General features: G+C 49.1%; 6 protein-coding genes across 6 annotated transcripts; 2 read left to right on the top strand and 4 right to left on the bottom strand.

Annotated features, from left to right (window-relative positions):
• Positions 1–2873: 2873 nt before the first annotated feature.
• Positions 2874–4283, bottom strand: FMAN_01207 (uncharacterized protein; the record flags this gene model as incomplete). Its single annotated transcript, XM_041832163.1, has 2 exons — positions 2874–3677; positions 3723–4283. 2 exons carry the CDS (start codon positions 4281–4283, stop codon positions 2874–2876), a joined length of 1365 nt encoding a protein of 454 aa, XP_041676544.1.
• A 986-nt stretch (positions 4284–5269) lies between these two features.
• FMAN_01206 (uncharacterized protein) lies at positions 5270–7135 on the bottom strand (the record flags this gene model as incomplete). Its single annotated transcript, XM_041832152.1, has 1 exon — positions 5270–7135. The coding sequence occupies one exon, from the start codon at positions 7133–7135 to the stop codon at positions 5270–5272; it is 1866 nt and encodes a 621-aa protein (XP_041676543.1).
• A 977-nt stretch (positions 7136–8112) lies between these two features.
• FMAN_01205 (uncharacterized protein) lies at positions 8113–9108 on the bottom strand (the record flags this gene model as incomplete). The annotated part of the gene is made up of 1 exon (XM_041832141.1): positions 8113–9108. One exon carries the CDS (start codon positions 9106–9108, stop codon positions 8113–8115), a length of 996 nt encoding a protein of 331 aa, XP_041676542.1.
• Positions 9109–9614: 506 nt separating this feature from the next.
• FMAN_01204 (uncharacterized protein) lies at positions 9615–10811 on the top strand (the record flags this gene model as incomplete). The annotated part of the gene is made up of 3 exons (XM_041832130.1): positions 9615–9683; positions 9747–9928; positions 9980–10811. The coding sequence occupies 3 exons, from the start codon at positions 9615–9617 to the stop codon at positions 10809–10811; spliced, it is 1083 nt and encodes a 360-aa protein (XP_041676541.1).
• An 871-nt stretch (positions 10812–11682) lies between these two features.
• FMAN_01203 (uncharacterized protein) lies at positions 11683–15993 on the bottom strand (the record flags this gene model as incomplete). Its single annotated transcript, XM_041832119.1, has 3 exons — positions 11683–15717; positions 15763–15874; positions 15926–15993. The coding sequence occupies 3 exons, from the start codon at positions 15991–15993 to the stop codon at positions 11683–11685; spliced, it is 4215 nt and encodes a 1404-aa protein (XP_041676540.1).
• Positions 15994–16370: 377 nt separating this feature from the next.
• FMAN_01202 (uncharacterized protein) lies at positions 16371–17168 on the top strand (the record flags this gene model as incomplete). Its single annotated transcript, XM_041832108.1, has 3 exons — positions 16371–16530; positions 16580–16745; positions 16796–17168. The coding sequence occupies 3 exons, from the start codon at positions 16371–16373 to the stop codon at positions 17166–17168; spliced, it is 699 nt and encodes a 232-aa protein (XP_041676539.1).
• Positions 17169–19674: the final 2506 nt, after the last annotated feature.

The raw sequence follows: 19674 nt of genomic DNA, 5'->3' as shown, positions 1-19674 counted from the left end.
GAGGCAGAGGCATAGGCAGATACAAAGGAGAGGAGCCTCGCTTATTGAAAAGGCTGTTTGATGAGGCGCTCAAGGGCGGATGCGAACAAACAAACAGTCGGCCTTCAAAGTTTGGAAAATTGGAGTTGATGCTGTATCATTCCCATTTCAGTTCCTAGCATAACGCATCAATCGAGCAATCAGCTGAACGGAAGAATAGTAGCTCCAGCTAGAGCTAGAGCCTCTTTCGAGCTGGAAGCAGGTGCATTAGCGGCGCATCGCCCGTCGAACGACAGATCTAGGCCAATCTCAAGCTTCAGGTCTTCAAAGCTTTACCTTGTAGTTATAAACTTCACACAGACATGGTTACTCCATAATCTCAATCTCATGGATACAGAAATATCACATACATATGCTCATCATCTCAAGTCGGCTACTACCTACTAACGAGAATTTCTTTTTCGCGTTTCTCCTTTACTCGCTTGACTAGACCCCTAGTATCCAGCAATTCTGGAAGCACTATAGAAGCTGTTACCGTACTCAAACTATGTGGAATACCTGACCCTGTTAATGAGGCGCAATACCGGACAAGGTATCCGTATAGCATGGATGATTAGGTTAGCTTGGCAGAGATTCGGCGAGGATTAGTTGACTGTGTTTATACTCATATGTAATTACTCCGTATTGTTATGCAAGACATTTCGATCAGACTGGTCAGCATATAGCTGGGCACCTGATGAGAGGGATAGGACCTGTCTGTTACGAGCAGCCATGATCTTGTCTTCTCCTCGGACCGCCATGTATCTTCTATTTAGCAGAGGATCAAGTCAAATGCAAACACCGATTAGAGTTCAAGACTTCATCTGCACAGGCGCATGCAAGAGTTATGTCCGTGTACCGTACTCTGCATGTGGTGTGGCCTGGGCAATCCTGGCTTGAGCTCGATACAAGGCGGCAACTGGCTTGATTGTGTGCCACTCATGGCCTATCGGGTGCAAGGTTCTCGTCCCGTCGTAGACTCCAAACGCTTAATACACCCCTATTCTGTGTGATGAGCATGAGTTCAAGTTGAAAAGTTCCGACTGAGATTGACGCTTGGGCTAGACCTGGATAGTCAATCTTCAGTGTAGGTCATCTGGGGCCTAACTAGCTGTCGAAATCCATTTGTTGTCTCTTCTCTCCTTGTATAGATAGGCAGCCAACCACTGCACTGATCTGCGTATCCGTATCTCATCCGTCCCTCAATTGATGGAAGGCAGAGAGCTTCTCTAGGCTTCTCCAAAAATGTCAAAGTCAAATCCCCGCAAGCCACTGACCCCACAACACATCCCTAAAGAGACTTGACTTTCCTTCCAAGTCATTCTATAGGAGCCACTAATGTCAGGTACCAACCAGACGGTGCTCGCTGGCTCGAATCCAACCAGCAAGTGGAAGGAGCCAAAGCTAACTGCCGTCCCTCCCTTACGTCTCTACCTACCTACATTTCCCTTCTCTACCTTATTTCCATTCGTTCGTTGTTCTTTGGGCTGAGTCATACAACTTTAGGCAGTCTATCCACTCTGTGGTTCGAATTTAGATTTGCACTTGAATTCTTATTATATCAAACTTCAAACCTAGCTACTCCGACCGACTCCGTACTCTGCAAGATTGCCTTTCATCACAATCGTCATTTTTACCTACAAAAAGTATCCTTTATTTCCTTTCGCCGGTCGTTTCTCACAAATAGGTACCCGCCGGGCTAGGTCACGGTGAATTGCAAATCTTGCCGTTGTCCGCACTCCCCAATCTTAAGATATCCAATATCATCTCCCCCCTCTTCCAATTTCAGCAAATCCGAAACCCCTGCTCTCTGTGTCACTTAGTCTTGTTCCATCTCCAGGAGATAGCTACCAAACTGGGAGCCAGAAGCCTCAAAACAGGCGCCGTTCATGCATGCACCATAACACAACAAGACGAGTAAGTGTCTTCAACTGTCAGTTTGTTCGGCCATGTTTTAGCTTTCTGGCCGTACCCGTACACGATATAGATGCCTACGTCCAACGGCAAGGTCCCGACGTAAGCGAGACGAGCCTCTCCACAGCTTCAAGCCATGGTTCGCTAATGAACCATCCACCCACATGGATCCCACCCAAGTGCAGCGGATCCTCCTCAGACCTAGTCTATTCCTGCACTGTGCTCTACCTATAGGTACAAAGTCGCAACGGCAATGGCAATCATCCACCAACCCACCCTCCCTCCTCTCTGTACTGTAGAGGCAAACATCCCGGCTGACAGACGGCGACGGGAAGCAAGCGAGCGAAGGCCGTCAAGCAAGGGGGGGCGTTGAGGGAGGGTGTCTGGCCAACCGGCTTTTCTTTCCTGCGTATCTCACTATCTCGCCTTACTGGTCGCCTGCCTGCTCCCTCTCTCGCCTACCATTAGTTCCCGGATTCCTGGAACGCTGACCTTAAACTTGACCACTGCTTGCTGGCTCAGGCCTTAGCCCCTCCCTCCCTACCTCCATGTGCAGAGGAGCTGTAGCGGTATCCACGGTCCAGTTTTTTCTCTCCACAACGGTTGTCAATACAATAGCGGTCGGCTCTTGGGTCGCTAGTCCTCGGAGGCGTTCCAATGAGGCTTCTCTTGCTTTCTTCCTTACTCCGTTCACTGAGTGGAACAGATATTTGAGGCTAAAGTGGGCATCCAATGTGCATATGATACATGATATAGTACATGATATGATACATATTCGGCCGGGGAAAAGCCCCGAGCAATAGCATGGTATTGCCAGACAACTCACGCCAATGACGAGTCCTCAGAAGCAGTTCGAATTTGAACAGCAAAGCAGGATCTCAGGCTTAGCCAACACGGGCTTGTTTTCTCTTACTTGCTGGCAGAGGATGATGTCTCCTCATTTATCTGCAGCCTTTGAGCAATGGCTTCACCTCGGGCCAGTTTACGCCCGATGCCTTGCCTGTAGCGCCGTCCGCCCCTAGTAGTAGCCAAGGACTCGTGTGACATCTTTCAATCTCCATCTCATATGTCCATGCCAAGCAGCGTCGTCCACTCTGTTCACATCGCTTCTGACAAGCATTGGCACTCCTCACATCGCCCCATGAGCGGGTGTGCTCGTCCGGCTTGCCCACATGATCCGCTGTTAGCTCTGTTGGGCGGCTCTCAAGCGCCGACATAGCTGAGCCTCCAAACAACTGCCAAACGTCGTGCCATAGCACTGGCTTGTCTATTTTTGCGAGTGTCTCCCCAACACGGCGCATCTCGCCGGGTTTCCGCAAGCCGTGGAAGGAAAGTAGGGGCGAGCAGAAACGATCACCCCAGATGCGTGTGATGGAAGGAGGTTCACCATTGAAGTGATGATTATACGACTCTTCAATGTATATGCCTAGCTTCTGGAGTGTCGTCGCCACCAGTCGATCTCCCCACGTTTCGGTCATGGATTCGGCGTATGCTTCTTGTACGATTCCCGGGTGTTCGAACAAACGGCGCATCGCCTCTCCGGACATCAGGATTCCAGATCCTCCGTGCCCAAAACGCGCCTTGTAATCACCTACTGCGTTACCAATATACCGAGGCTTGCGGTAGTCAACGTGACCCATGAGTAGCTCCAGAGAAGGTCGTATTAAGAAAGTGTCGTCATCCAGGATGATGTACCACTTCTTGCCTGGCAACTGATGATATATCATCTCCATGCCCATGATAAACTGCCTCTGTTAGCGGTGTGGGGAGAAGTCGTTGGAGAGACAAACTTTTAGCGCATCAAGCTCCCAGCCATAACTTTGCCCAATCTTCAGCGCTTCTTCTTCGTCTCCTGCTTGGAGCTTTGCCTGGAGACTTGTGTACTTTACCAGCCTGGGGTAATCATCCACCTTGCCTCTGATCTTGGTCTCCATAACTCTCTTGATAGCATCGTGCACCGTCACGCCTATCAGCTTTGCATCTGTCTGATTCACTGTCGTCCAATCTCCTACAACAAGGAAGCTCTCGCCTTCTTTTCCTAAGAACCCCCCTGTTGCCTCAAAGGCAGCGAGCTGGTCAGGCACTCGGTGACGCGTTCCATACCCAGTTTTGATGAGGTAGCCCACTTCATTCTTGAGATCTACGGCATACCGTGGCGATTTCCACAACCAAGCGTCTCGGTTTGTTGCTGCGCCACGCAGAAAATTAAAGAAGCGCGAGATGTTGAAGACGAGAGCCAGGCGGATGGCTGAATCGTGAGGAAGGATAGAATAAATGATGCAGGTAGAGATGAGGATAAGGATGAGGATGGACCGTAGGCGACGTCTCGTGCCTCGAGAAATGACCACCATCGCGGCTGAGATGGTTATGTTATATGAGAGGCGGAAAAGGCATCTGAGTTACGAGATTTGTCTGACGGCGCCTGATCTCAACAGGAGCCAATGAAACGATTAAACAATTCCTTCTCGGGCTCAACATTCTAAGGTGGAAAGAAAGAAAGAAAGAAAGAAAAATTATCTTGATTCAGGATATTGGGCTTCTCATATGGTTTGAGGCATTCGCCCGTTGCTGCTTTTGGACGACCCAAGCGAAGGATTGATGATGCTGCTCCCTCCCTTGTCGCGAAGACCCGCAGCCTGGTGGTCAAGTTCAGCCCCAGGGGATAATATCCCGAGTCTATTATTATGCGAAACAGAGACTGCCTTACAAGTAAGAATGCTCTCTTGTCGAAAGAGAAATTTTTATAAAAGGAAGCGTAAACAGGGAACACGATCAACGAGGTTGGTGAAGTCGTCATCCCCAATCTGTTAGCTGTGCATATTATGCTGACTCATTCATTATAGAATTGTGATTGGCCACTGGACATTAAAGCAATATCGTTTTGGATACGATTGTAGATACAATTGGGAGGATAGAAACTAAGATGTAATAGAAACATCCAGACGTTGACTGCAAATTGTACGTGGATGGTATGCAGCACGAGGAACAGGTAATCTCCTACTCAAATAGTTTTGTACTGTTAATTGTGTATTCACCACTGCCGTAGGTAAGAATGATAGCCCCTATCTACCTTATGAATGACCTTCTTTCCTCATCAACACCCATGTATCCAATGCTAGATATTTTTGTAAATACTGTTAAGAAGCACCATGGAATCTAACTGTACAGAGAATCCCGAAACTGTCTTGCTTGAAACGCCAACCCTATGCAAATAGTTAGGATAGAAAGAAAAATAACCGCCCCTCCCATCAACTCTGTAAAGCGTAACAGAATTGGCACATCAGAGTATCACACACCGTCCTGCATCTTCACGCACTGGATAAACCTCATCTGCATCCTAAGCATCCTTATCGAGCTCGTAAAATAGCAGATACACCTCTCTCTGCATGCCCAAGACTTCGCTGGTCTTTGCCTCCTTGACCTTTTCGTCGTTGACACGCCACCATTTGTCTGTTGCTGACTTTCGTTTCCTTGATCTTTTTGCGACGTTTGATGTCACAGACTTGGGTGGTGATGAACTGCTATTTGTTTGCTTGGGAGATGTAAGCTTGGAGAGAGCTGACTTTGTGGAGGCGGCCACAGAACGAAGACTGCTGGTTTCCGGATCCTTCTGTTTGCCAATTGCTGGCAAGCTCACCGAGCCTCGTAGGTCTGAAGGGACACTCCTAGGCGGAACTGGTAGAAATTCTAGAGAAGGCGTCGAGTCACCAGACGAGCCTGAGAGGAGGTCAGGAGTAGAGATTGCCGGACTGTGCGTCGGTCTTCCTCCCATAATAGGGGTGCCTATGGGTGTCGGTGTTTTGCTAAAAGCTTCCGATGGTTGGAAGGTGTTCGGGTTTGAGAAGGGTGCGGCAACGTTCTGTCGGCGGAATGCTTCGTAATGGCCACTGTTGTGTCCGCCACGGTGAGTAACCAGCCCGAGCAGCTTATATCTCTTTTGATCCATCAAACCACCGAGAGGCAGCTGTTCGGGAAAGACCACCTTGGCCGAGTTCTTCTGTGTTATTTGGCCCACATCGTAGATGGAGCGGGAGAGGTGAATGGCCAAAATCTTTGGAAATATGGACATTCGAGTGGTCTTTGCGATCCTTCTCTTGGGCGCAAAACGAATATCGCCAAGCTCGACATCCTCCGGGGGATTCTCAGGATCTGTGTCAATGGCATGCTGGAGCTTATCGATGCTTTCCTGGGCTTGCGCCTTGAAACTCTCGGACGTGGACTTGGCCAGCTCGGCCTCTAAATCTGCCTTTGTCTGCATCAATCGACACATTTCACATTTGAAATCATCAATGTACTCGGTTTTGAAGATGCCATCAAAGCACGCATTCAACGTCGTGCCTGAGACCTGAGGCACAGCCAAAGTTATAGTACAGAAAGTCTCTTCCCTGGGCTTAGTCTTGTAGCGACAAGACTGGCATTCGAGATGCGACTCATACTTTCCTTCCATTGGGAAGCCCTCTTCAATTTCTATGGGCAATTGGCCATTGTCCTGGGGAATCTCCGTTTCCTCGGATGGCTCGATAGCAGAGTCGTTATCGCCATTGGTAGTGGGCTGCTGCTCAGGTGAGGATTCGTCGCCGTCCTTACCATTGTCTTGACTATCCAGCGTGTTCTCGACACTCGGTGTGCTTTGGGTAGGAAACAGACCGCGTCTCCGCATGTGTAGTCTTGCTCGTTGTCCACAATGATACTCGTCCTTGAGGCGCTCAGCCACAATTTGGAGAAACTCTTGCGCATCTTGTTGTTGGCGGCTGATCCTTTGCTTGAATGCCGCCTCCAAAACCTTGACAAACTGGAACGGCGATATGGACTTCTTGTAGATTGGGCGCTCATTAAGCGCATCCAGCATCTCTTTCAGTCCTTGTGTGACTAGTCCTTCTTGCAAGCCCTGTAGCTTCCATTGGGCAATCTGCTTGCCCTCTGGCTGGACAAGGCTAGCATAGACTGCAGGATCTTCGATACGGCGGCGGTGCGTTTCGCGAATCAGATATATGCGCAACTCTCCTAAGCCGGCAAGGGCTTGGAGGACCGAGTTGATAAAGCAGTCATTGGCTTGGTTTCTCAAACCGACTATAGACTTTTTCTTGGAGCTCGTAGCGTCGTGGTCGATGGAGAAGTTTGGTGCGAAAACATATATGAGCGCTGCGGCAGCGAGAGAGGCACCAGCAGCGTAGGACACTACTGAGGCCGACTTCTCGGGCATTTTCAACGGTGGCCGACAAAGGGTTCGGAAGGGTCGGGATTGAGAATCCGGGGGCAGAGGAACGATTAAGTATACGCTCGTGTCGGACAGATTAAACGGTCAAACGGTCACAACAGGGTGTGGCTTGCGAGCATGTCTCTGTGTGGACGGGGATTTCGCGATAGAAGCTTTTCTCTATCTTGGTCGGGAATTTATTAGCTCTCGGTGGTAGCGTGTAAGTTTTTGCCGCAGGGCGACATGACAGTGGAGGAACAAAATCTGGAGTTTTTCGGATCGCGAGACTTCAAAAGAGCGCACGGAGAGCGAGCGAGTATGTAACAGAAACCGAGATGGTCTGTTCTCTTGAGCGTTTGTAGGAAAGCTTATGGAGAAACAATCCACATCCGCTAACCGCAGACTCAACGGCCGGGGGAAACACGGGGATTTTTGGCGTTGCGATGGCGGGTTTTCTGGAAGAAAGCGAAGCCGGAGCATGCTCCACCTCAAAAATTTCTACCCCATTCGGGCAGGTGAACAGGGTAGGCACCCCACTGAACATGCCCATAACCCCGCCTGGGGAGAGGCTAGACAGGGCATTAGGGACAGCTTTCGGTGGGATTTGGCTCTGAACCCCCAATCTTGTGAGCTCCACTGCCTGCTGACCACCAGTTTTGATAGGTACCCTTCAGGCTGTATACCTAGGCTAGACTACCTACCCGGGAGCCTCCCGACATATGTAATTGATGGATGTTTGAGCTGCGTTTCCGATGCATCCGTAGACAATTCGTTTGGACTTTGCGGGGTCGTGTTTTCAGCCCGAATACGGATTTTCTGAATGCTCTTCAATTCGTGATGCGTTCATCTGCTCAAGCGGTACAATTATGACAGTCGAGTCAAAATGAGAAGGCGGAAGACATGAGAATGAGCGGAAACAAAGCACTTACTATAACATCAATATGATTGATAATGGAACAATCGGGTATCGAAGAACGAATACATCATGTAGCATCAGTTGCAGTCTCCTTAACGATTTCACCCTCCCAGACCCATAAACTCCCGTCCAGGGCACCCCGTCTCACCCATGCCGTCACAAGCTCTCTGGGCGTCTCATCGCCATAGAACGATGTTGGCACATCATACAGCTCAACTGTCATCCGTTCCTTCGGATCGAATTCCTTCCAACGCGATGTCTTGACGCCCCTCCACACAAAGGCCGCGTCCAAAAGGGTGATCTTGATATCTCGATCTAGACGTATGTCATCCCGTGGTAATTTGTGAAAATACTCCTCCTTGATGTTGGCTGTCTCGACATTCACTGGGCTAGCGAGGATGACATTCTCAAGTTTCTGCTGCGTGGCGATGTACCACCATAGCCAGTGATTATCAAGTGGTGCCCCAAATATCGTGAGGCGTTTGAGATCCGGCCACAGACCCCAGACATCAGTAGGAGCATCTTGAAGGCTCAGTGCCGGGTATTCGCCAAGGCAGACAAATTCCTCTAGTTTATCAAGCCGTTCGAAACCCTCGCGAAGAGTCCTTCTGACATTCAAGTGGTCATCTAGTGGATCTAAACTCTGGAATGGCATGTGGACAATCAGCCTTCGCAGTGTACCGCATACTTCGCAGAATAGCTCCCGCACCCAAGCTGCTGTGGGTTGGTCGTCCAACTTGTCTTTAAATGGGGCTAGATAGAGCGATGTCATATTCCGCAGGGGCAGTATAGGCGGGAGGCTTGGGACAGAGTGAGGAAGACAGAGCAACAGCTGCGCAAGGCGTCGACTAGTGTCAATGTAGAGGCATCGCTCTCGAAGCAGCCGAGTAGCTAACTTGTATGTATCGCGCGAAACCAGTGTCAGAGAGAGTAATGTCTTTGTCGAAATATGTGACGCTGGGATTAATGCCAGCGGATTCGAAGGCAAGATGGCCTCTATGATATTGTAGAGTAGTTCGGGAGGTAATGAGCGCTGCAAATCTTTGCGCATCTCTAAAGACATGGCTGCCGACTGATGAATGCGGCTGAACTTATGTGTTGAATATGGGAAGAAGTTACTTGCTGAACAGACTTACAGTTCGGAGCTTATTATTAACTTGATGGTTTACATGTCCCTTATCTCTCATCATGACCCTAGATAAGCTCGACTTTACGAACACCAATCAGAAGTTGGCATCTACGACAACCTCACTTACAGCGTCCAGCATAAGGTGCTTGACGCGACAGACTGAATCATAAGGTATTTGGCCTCGATTGAGCGGTTGAACAGTCTCCCTTCTTCGATCGCAGTGGCAGCGACATAGTATATAGTACACGACACTGGCACAACTCTATGAACACGTGAACAGTCATGTATCAATCACATAGTGACCTTCTCATCACAATTCCAAACTCTAACCTTTCTCAACAACAACAACATCATCATCATCATCATCATCAATCTCTTCTTTAGAGTAAACCTGCAATTATTACACTACTAGATCGACAAATCATCCTACAGACGCAATCATGAGTACCCTGAATAACACTCAGGATGCCCCCAGCGCACCAAATTTACGTACACTCCCCAATGAGACAGTCCTGAAAATCCTCACCGAGACCACCCAAAAGAGTGAGTGCTAGATTCACTTACTCACACAGGGTCTATCTGTCTGCGGTGACGACTCCGGTGACTACTACACCGTCATCTACACTCGAGGTCAGCTGGATCGTGGAGGGGTATTTGGACAGGGGCAGATTGAAAGTATCCCCTTTCGACACAAATGTATATACAAAACACCTGTCGTTGACGGTAAGATCGATGTTTTGAACATGAGCTGGAAGTAAGCGCTCGAACAACACCGACTGCTGCATCAGCTTCATGTTTATGATAGATATCTCAACCCTGATCTTGTTGAGTTAATGAGAGCCGTCTGGAGTCGACACAACAACGGAAATCTGGATCTCGGAGCATTTCGCCGTGAGGCCGGAAATCTTCTTGTCCTTGCCGGTAATATCATGGATGATATCCCCTTCGCTATTGATGCTTATGGTGGAATTGAAGGCCCTAACCGCAATGCCTATGTCAAGAAGCTGCATGCAGACGACGATCGTCTCGCGTGCCAACGACGACGCCACGCCATGATTCTAGCTTCTCCCTGGGCATTAGATGACGAACAACTACTCGAAGAAATAAAAGAACATGAGTATCTTATCTCTCAAGTCTCCCATAATATCGATGCTGACATGCACATCGCATTCCATAACGTCTTGTTTCACAGACGAGATGCGGATCGTCTAGCTCTTCTTCAGCTGGACTGGTCCCTGATGACTGGCCTTGAGAGCCTTTGTCTTGATCTTTCAGGGCCCTGGATCGATGGTCCCAACGCGGCACTCAAGTCCTTTTGTGTTGAGCTGGGAAGTCATCTGAAGCTCAAGACACTTGTTGTTCTTGGCCTTCCGGTGCGACAGGAATACTGTAAGTTGGGCAAGGACTTTTGGGCCAAAACTCTCGAGAACCAGGAGTATGTCCCGAGCACTGTCGTCAAGAGCCACTCCGAAGACAGTGACGAGAGCAACGAGAGCAACGAGAGTGACGGAAGTGATGATGATCCTGATGAAGAACTCGTCGGATTCCCAACATACATCTATTGGTTGAAGGACTGTCTTCAGCCCGGCGGCCAGATCCATTTTGTGATGCAGTATGAATCAGAGACGGAGCCGTAATGGTCCTGAAGATTCCATCTTTTTCATCCAAGACGTTGAAGCCCCAGGCGAGACCACCGATGATGAACTCTCATACACATCTCGTACCCGTTGCCCCAATCTCATCGTTTCCCCTATCAGGCCTTGACGCCAAATCATAGTCCGCATTTACCTTTGCCAAGAACCCAGAATTCTTGCGAAAACCCCTTTGTCTATTTGATTTTGATCAGTTAAACAGAACTCAGTTGGCTAGGTAGCTACTTTTGTGCAGATAACATGATAAAGCAAAGATGTATAGCCTCCTGAATACAAGAAAACCTCTGACCAGGGATCAGTACCAAGAAACTAGTCAAGAGGTTCACTACCAAGTCCTTACCTGTATCTCTTTGTTACTTAATGTAGGAAATAGAAGTTTTACATCCCCCAGACACCTTCTGTCAACCCCAAATAAAACGTGAACATGATGTGACAGAGGCGTGAGTCTCTAATGTAGTAAATTGAAAGATATCAAAGAAGGGAATCATGGCCTTTTTCTTCTAGACTACCCTATAAACCGCAAACCAATTCCCAATGCCCATCCTAGCTGCCCATCCGAAAGGCTCCTGAACTCTTGAACTCTACTCCCTTTCTCTACACACACAGCTCATGCGCCAAACAAGTAATAACACCCATCCTTTCCCAGAGTAAAGACTTCCTAAACCTAAGAGGAGTTGGCTCTGTACGAGCACATACAGAGCCACCGAACTTCAACTACTTTCTACCTGCACTCTCATAATTATAGTCAACACTCCACAGAGAATCCCAAACAACCGACTTTTTCGTCGGACTCTCAGCCGAATCCTCCCGTTGCATAGGTTTCCGAGGCTGCCAACTGGCCGTCAGCAACCCATCATTATGGTCCAAGAAGGGTGTCGACGTTTCGTACCTCGTCCGCTTTGGCGCTGCCGCCTTGGTTTGATGACTCGCCAGAAGGAGACTTGCTCGGACTCTCCGTTTGCTCGCTCCTTTGCCCTTCTGCCAGAGCTTTCTGTGCTAGGCTCGCATTGGCTGCCGTGAGAAGCCCCCCGTGTGTAGGGCTTGTGCCGGATGGTGTGTCGGTGGGATGCGCTCGGAGTGAGTTGGTCTCGCTAGCCAAAGCACTATTCTTCAACAAAGCCGTGCCCCCAAGCTGAAACGGCAGGGCTTTCTTGGAGCCCGTACTGCTACGCCTACTCTCAAGACTCTTGGATAAAGTCTTGTTAATACCTTCAATACTAGTGACGCTATCCCGACTCTTACCCTTTCCACCCGTAGCATGAGTGTGAATATTGGCTGTCGCTTCCACGGTATTAGCCGCAACAGTTGACTTGCCCATTCCAGGCGTCGAAGGGGCGCCGGGTTTGTCTTCGAAAGCATCGATCAGATACCACCGTAAACCATCCGACAACTGGAAGGGGTTATCGTTCTCCTCATCGTTGATCGAATCTGTCTCGCTGCTCGGTTGGAGACTCTTTGAAAGGTCGACGATACGCTCTTGGATCCGTGAGATACGGGCAACAAGCCATTCTCGGTGACGAAGGCGATGGGCGTCTTGCTCGCGAAGGAAGTAGTGTGGGAAGCCCACATTGAAAGCGGCCCACGCACCAGCTTGCTGATTGCGTGTGGGGAGAAACAAGGCCAGATCGCCCTCCTTAAAGTGCTTGAAAGCAATCTTCTCGTGTGAATCCTTTTGCAGAACGTGTGCCTTCTCCCTGTAGGATCGGGCTTCCCTCTGCCACTTACGAGCCATGTGCTCTACTTCCTTGATCCTGCGATATACTGTCTCGGAGAAAAGCTCCATGTCAAAGTTGCCAATTTTGTTCATGAAAGATTCGTATTTCTCATTTTCGGCCTGCAGGTCTGAGTTGTTGAGCCAGTATAGGAGTTCGAGATCAGCGCTATCACCCAAGACACGGCTTAGAGTTCCTGACTTGCGTAGGGACGAACCAGGGTCAGAGGAGTCGTTGGGGTTCTGAGCATTTCTTTCGGATCGTGGAATCTTAGTAACGGTCATATCTCCATCTTTCCTGGTAATGGCAAATCCCACGCGCTCCAATAGGCGGCACATACGATCGTTTTGAGAGTAGAGGCGCTGTGTGAGATCCTTAGTCTTCTCGTCTCGGTGCTCATACTGGTTATTCAAGTTAGATATCTTGCCCTGGAGGGACTCCGCTTTCTCTTGGAACATGCGAAGCTCTTCCTCCAGACTACCGACGTGGGATTGTTTGGAGGCCACTTCTTCGGTCAAGGCCATGACCTTTTTCTCTTCTTCCTCCAGTCTCGTCTGCAGAGCTTCGGGTCCAGTTTCGCCATCGCTGAGCTTGGCACGCAACTCAGTGAGTTGCTCTCTACCGTCTGCGAGCTCTTGTTCAAGTGCGGTCACCTTTGCTTTCTCCTCAGCCAATTTCTCACGCAAACGGACGGCTTTCATTTCGCATTCGGATAATTTAGTATCCTTCTCAGCAAGCTGTTCTCGGAGTTCCGCAATGGTTGCCGTAAAGTGTTCAACCTTGGTTTTTAGTATATCAATGTCTGCTTCCGAGTTTCGGGACTTTTCAACGAGCGTTCCGGCTTGTGTAAGTAGCAAATCCGAAAGGTCTACAAAGTTGTCTGGGACAACAGCCATGGGCAGCAGCTCAGTAAACAGTCTTTTCAGGGCCTGCCAATGATCACCTAGAGTCTCCTCAGCAACACTCAATTTTCTCGAGACGTCCTGAGTTTCCTCCTTTGCAGACTGAATCTGTTGTTCAAGGGCCTCTTGCTGTTCTCTTTGAATTCGGGTTTCCTTGCGGAGGAACTCGACTTGCCCTTGAGCTTTGAGGGCATCATCTTGTCGCTGCTTGTTGATTTGCTCCAACTCGGCCTCTAGCTCCTCCACTCGTACAACATATCCGGCTTTCTCGTGCTGCCTTGATTCGTCGAACTGTTCGATTTCGTCTTCAGTATCCTCCAACCGTGCCCTGAGAGTCTTGATTTCGTTCTCTAGGTTCTTGCGCTCTTCGACGAATTCGCGTTCGAGGGCCTCCATATTCTCGAGTAGATCTTGTTTGGTAGTGTTAACTTCCGCAATCTGACCTTTCAAGTCTTCATGCTGGCCCTTCAAGTCTTCGTGCTGACCTTTGATGTTCTCATGATGATCTGATTGCGCTGTGAGTTCTTGCTGGAGTCGACTAGACCGCTGTTTCTCTTCTCGCAATTCGTTTTCTAGCTGAGTGATACGTCGCATCAAGGGGTCAATGCCGTCCGAAGAGCGTCTACGGTCATCAAAGCGGCTCGATCTGATGGATGACCCAGAGTTGCCTCTCTCGCGCTGCTGGGGACCCTGAGGCTGGAATAGATTTCCAGGGCGGCTGGCTTGGCTCTGTCGATGAAGCAAATCCTCTAGACGGCGGACTCGGCTCTCGGCCGTTCTCAATTTGTTTTCTAATTTACCTTTGTCCTCCTGGAGTGACTGTAGTAAATCATCATCGCCTCGAATCATGAGGCCACTTCTGCCAAGGGCCACTTCATGAATACTTCCGTTCTTGAAGGCCTTAAGTCGTTTGGATTGCTGCTTTGTTGGATTGTCAAGCTCTTGTACAAGCTTCAACACATCATCCAACACACTCTGATCAACGGGTTGCTCTTGCAACAACTGCACGAAATCTGTTAAGTCGTCTTTGGTCAAAGCTGGCCATGGTTTGTCTTCCCCAAGCAAATTGACCTCCAGGCCCATGACATTGGTGTCCAGATCTGGACCATACATGCTGCCAATCATTTTTTGCCATTTACGCCGTCGCTTGGACTCTTCATCCTGAAACAATGCCATCTCGTTCGCTAGAGTAGACGAGTCCGTCTTGACTTTATCAACCCATTCGCGCCGTCGAACTGCTTCTGAGACGAAAGCTGCGTACATATAAGGCAGCTGGTGAATGAGACGAAGATAATCAAATGTCGTCATGTCATCTACCGACTGATTCAATACGTTGATTTGACTTTTGACGTTGTTATGAAGAGATGTTATTTCCGTAACGTAACGCATGAATTTCGCTGAATCCGAAGCAATAGAATTCCGCGCGTCTGTTGCATAGTGAAGTAGGTCATCCATCTCTTTGACTCGCTTTTTCAGCGTTGGTACCAAGTGTTCGGTGTGCACTGAAGCCGTCTTGGAAGCTTGCGCTATATCTCGTTGCGTATTGCCATATCCAAGTGCTGCCCGGTAGTCAGAGTCCATCTGCTTCACTACCGCCTCGATATCTTCAAGGAGTTGTGCGGAAGCTGTGCTGTGACCAAGAGCAGACCGGCTCATGAGCTTCTCGAAGTCGGCAATCAGTGATTCCAAGCTTCTATACATCTGAGATGCCGTGTTGTTGAGTTGAGTAGCCTTGTCGCTGAACCTTCGATGAGCTGTCGGGGCAAGTTTTCCCGCCTTCTTTGCGGTATCGAGTTCGATGAGGTCTTCTAAAGTTGGGTTCGACTTCTTGGTCTCTTGTCGAGTCATAAACTTGACCATTAGAGGGGAGATCGGGGTATTTCTGGCCAGATCAAGATATTGCTCCCAATTTTCTACCAAAGTCCCGTGCTCTTCCAGTGCAGGCGTTACCCATTTCTTAAGGTCGTTGTATTTGGGCTCTATGGTCTTGATGCTGATTTCGAGATTCGCAACAGCCGCATCCAAGCACCTGATGACAACATCTATCTCGTCGTACAGCGCAACAGTTGTTGTGTTCATCTGCCCGCAGTCCTCAACCAGATGCATTGCCCAACTTCGACGCTCCTTGTATAGCTCTTGCCATGATGATATTGACTGTACATCATCGATCGTGTTCGGCGCACTCGGGATGATGTACTGCTTCGGAGCTGGAACTGGGACTATGAGGTTCGCATTCCCTGGGGAACTTATTCGGATATCGTATATGAACATCTCTTTCTGGGCTATGGTCAGAAAAGGCTTATCTCTTACTAAGTAACCAACCTCTGTATGCAGGCTTGTGGATTTGACCGTACGGCCTTGAGGAGTCAAGGCGACAATATGCTGTGGTGGAATCGAGGTTTTCCTGGAGACCCAGGCCTTAAGATCATCGAGGCTACAGCTGAGTTAGTTGCCAACATCTCATGGCCACTTTGACAAGGCTTACATAGAGAACTGTGCGGTATCGACCTCCAGCCGCAGGCCCGTATGGGCTATCAACACCTGGAGAGCCATCCCGAGACATCTCCTTGTTAGAAAAACTGCCGCAATGCGCGACCGACGGAAAAGAAGGGGGCACTTCAGTACAGATATGGTTTCTGATCACCAGAACTATAATGGGCACCTGGTGTTGAACGAGTTATAGTAATATCTTCGCGTGACGAAAGACCCACCGATTATCCATGGGCCATGAGAGCCTGGTCTTAGCGTGACGCCGTGACCGGTGCCTTGTGACGAGCAGCATCTAATTGGCGGGAACGCCACATCTACAAAGCCACAGTTCCAGCCTCAATCAGTAACAAGCTTGTCGCCAAGGTCAACGCGTTGTGCGATAAAATGCATGACACAACAGGAACTCCAGTGGAAAAGCTGTATCGAACCCCAGAATCACTATGGCAGACTCAAAGGACGTCTCGATGATGGATAGGCAGGAAGAAATGTCCCATCTTCCCATCTCAGAAGATGAAGCCAAGATCCTCGAACTATATGATCGAATACAAGAGCTTCGACTTGAGATCGCAATCATAAACGCGCAGAAGTCACATCATCGAGGTCTGTTTCTCTTAGAGATAAGCTCGCAGTATATGCTTACGGTTCTTAGATGAAACTTCATCATTTACCGCCGAAGAAACAGAGAAAGCCCAATCAGAACTGATGGAGTCGAGAGCGCAGTATATACTGAGAAATGAAGTAACAGAGGCTGTTATGACGGCGAACCCAATTCTCAGAGCGGTTCATGGCGGCCCAGAAGCAGCTCTTATTGAGCGGTCCGTGTATTTGTTCGCACGCGTATACGCTATCAACTAACATTCGCCAGTGAACTCTTGCCCTACATTGAGCGTAGAGACGATACCTCCATATCCGTTGCCACACAGGCCGCTGAAACGAACAAGGTGCTAAGCGTGTTGACAAATGTACAAAGTAATACGCTGCGCAAGTCTCGAGAGAACGTCACTTCAGCGGCTGAGATGCTTGAGTTAGCAGAACAAGTCAAGCTGAAGAAGAGAGTGCCTCCGAACTCAAAGATGATACAAGAGCAGCAGGAACTCGAGGCGGACGTCAAGACAAGCAAACAGAGATGGAGAGTGATGAAAGGCGTAGCCAGCGGTATAATAGTTGGCAGTGGTATTGATTGGGTGCATGATGATGAACTACAAGATGTTGTACTCGATCCCGAGGAGGAGGAATGATGATTCCACAGAAAATCAACTCTATAAAAAAGCTCACTGCTTTTTCATGGGCCCTTCACTCCAAAGTGACCAATTCCTTAAGGTACTCTATGATTCGGCCATGCACCGAGGAAATCGACCCTCGTCCCGTCCCGTCGGGGAAGAAAAGATACGTATCTCCGTTGGATCGGGACTCGTGAGATCCCGTCGTGGATACAATGTGTGATCTAGTAGAGAAGAGCTGGGAAATCTAATAAACGACATGGCAGAGTCATAGTTCGCTGCTAGAGATGCGCGATCACGGCTGTCCCTGGAACAACATGCAGGTGCCAGGTTTCAAGCCCTCTTATCTCGACATCATCCTCGTCTCCAGCTTCATCAATTCGCCAGTCTGTCGGATCGAGTGATTCTCAAGACTCCACCATGAGCTCCCGATAAGGCTTAGCAGACATGGAAGCTATGACCACCTGAAGGTACATGCACGTGATATATCTTGGCGATTTCGAGATGGAAAATGGATGGAGGTGAGAAACAAAGGAAACGAAGGGAATGGGGGAGGGCAGCGTATCCCAAAAAAACGTGCCGTCGAAATCACTCTGATGCCCTCCCTGAATTTGCCTTAATTTGGACCAGATCAGCGTGCCGCAAAGGGGCGCATTTAATCACTAGCGTCGTCGCGTGTTGGGCAGCGACCAAGGAGTACTGAATCTAACATAGGTAGGATGCTTTTCAGTTTCCAGTACACCGTCTGATCTGATATAGGTATGTACGGAGCACTATGTAGAGATTGGAGAAAATAGGTACCTTGTATACATTAAAAGACTACTTGGAAAAGAAAGGGTTGTAGTTAATTAAAATAGAGTGATCATTTTGCTCTTCCTAAGTACCTAGTAATTACTGTTTCTTGTACTTTTCTTCAGACGTACGTTGATGGAAAGCTTGCTTTTGGTCTTGAATTTGCTCACCTTGGAGGAGGACGCCTCGAACGCGGGCCCGATTTTACCGTTTCAAAGTCAGAGATAGGCTAGGAGCAACAAGTCAGCAGAGCACAGCTTGAAAAGCAGGTGGCAGGAAACTGAAAGGGGCGAGCAGCAAAAAACTGTCAAGAAGAGCGAGTGGAGAGGGACACAGAGAATGAATTTGGGCGGGGGGACGCTCAGCTCCCTGTTCTCAACTTTGGCGTGAGCCCAGAGTTGGCTCGGCGTCTAGGTACAGCACAGTATCAGCTGCCAGGAGGACTACATGACCACCCAAAGACAGGTGTGTCGCGTACCCGCTGTAAGTCTCTACTGGTACCTCTCCCATGGGCCACTTACGGCTTGCCTTTGCACCTTGTTTTGGTCCGGCGCGACCAAACGAGTTCGGCAAAGCCGTCTGCGCCGGGCGCTTTTGCTTGTCTCTCTCTTTCTGCCTGTATCTGTCTGTTGCTACCCCAATTACACCAAGGCTCCTCGCGCGACTCGTGGTACCCGCCATGCCCGCAGATGATGTATGCGTCATGAGGTATCCGGCGTCATCTCTATTTCTCGCTTGTCTTGGCCTGTCCTTTGTGCTTGTTGCAGTCTGACTGAGCAAAAAAGGACGGAGTATCAATATCCATTTTTAGCGTGTGGTATTAACACTGATCACCAATGATGCACATATGACCGTAGTCTCTCTTATCCGTAGATTTGCTTGATCGAAAATTCCAGGTGATACACTGGCACAGCACCAGTCCTTCTTTGCGGAGCTAGGATCGAATGGTGTCCCTGCACAATCTATTGAGTACACACATAGTATGAACCTCTGCAGCCTCTGACATGGCAACTAATAGTCCGGGGCTCCGGGCTATGTGACCTGAAGATCAAGGGGTTACCTAAGTAGGGACCGGTGTTGGCAGTCAGCTTCAGCTGCGCTGAGCGTGGTATACTCGCGGAGCTTTGGAAGGAGAACATTCGGAATATTATCTCCTTGCCTTGAGGGTAACAAGCAGAGGAACAATGGAAGGGATGGATGGATGGATGGATGGATGTAAGGATGCATAGAATCACAGCCCTGACAGGGTGCTCGTCTACAAGTACCTTTCCAAGAAAATTTCGTATGACAATACATGATCATTATAGGTATGGGGCTAAAGTACCGCACCCTGCAGTGGGTTACAAAATTGCTCCAACTTTCAATGGGAGTGGTCTAGAACTGACGAAGGACGTCCCCGCCATTGAACAAAGAGTTGCCTGGTAACGTACATACGAGAAATGAAATATCCAAGTTGAGGTAGTCTGCAGTATCAATGCTATGTGCAAAGAAGGTAACCATGGGGAACCAAGCCGTTTCGCGTGCTGTATCAACATGGTTTATCCCTTCTCGCTATCAACAGAGTCACGCAAGTGATACCATTGTCTCAAGGTAGTGCCAAACCAAGTGCGATGTAGTCTTGGGACAGGGGTTAAGGACAGTGAAGTCGAACATAGCCCGAGATTTGTCTTTCGGATAGACAATAGCGATCCCTCCCAAGGCCGGATGATGCACGAGCTGGGAATAATAGAGA

Source organism: Fusarium mangiferae (genome assembly GCF_900044065.1).
Source record: "Fusarium mangiferae strain MRC7560 genome assembly, contig: FMAN_scaffold001, whole genome shotgun sequence".
In the NCBI taxonomy this organism is placed as follows: domain Eukaryota; kingdom Fungi; phylum Ascomycota; class Sordariomycetes; order Hypocreales; family Nectriaceae; genus Fusarium; species Fusarium mangiferae.
Note: the sequence above shows the minus strand (reverse complement) of the source record. Positions and strands in the feature narration are given on the sequence as shown.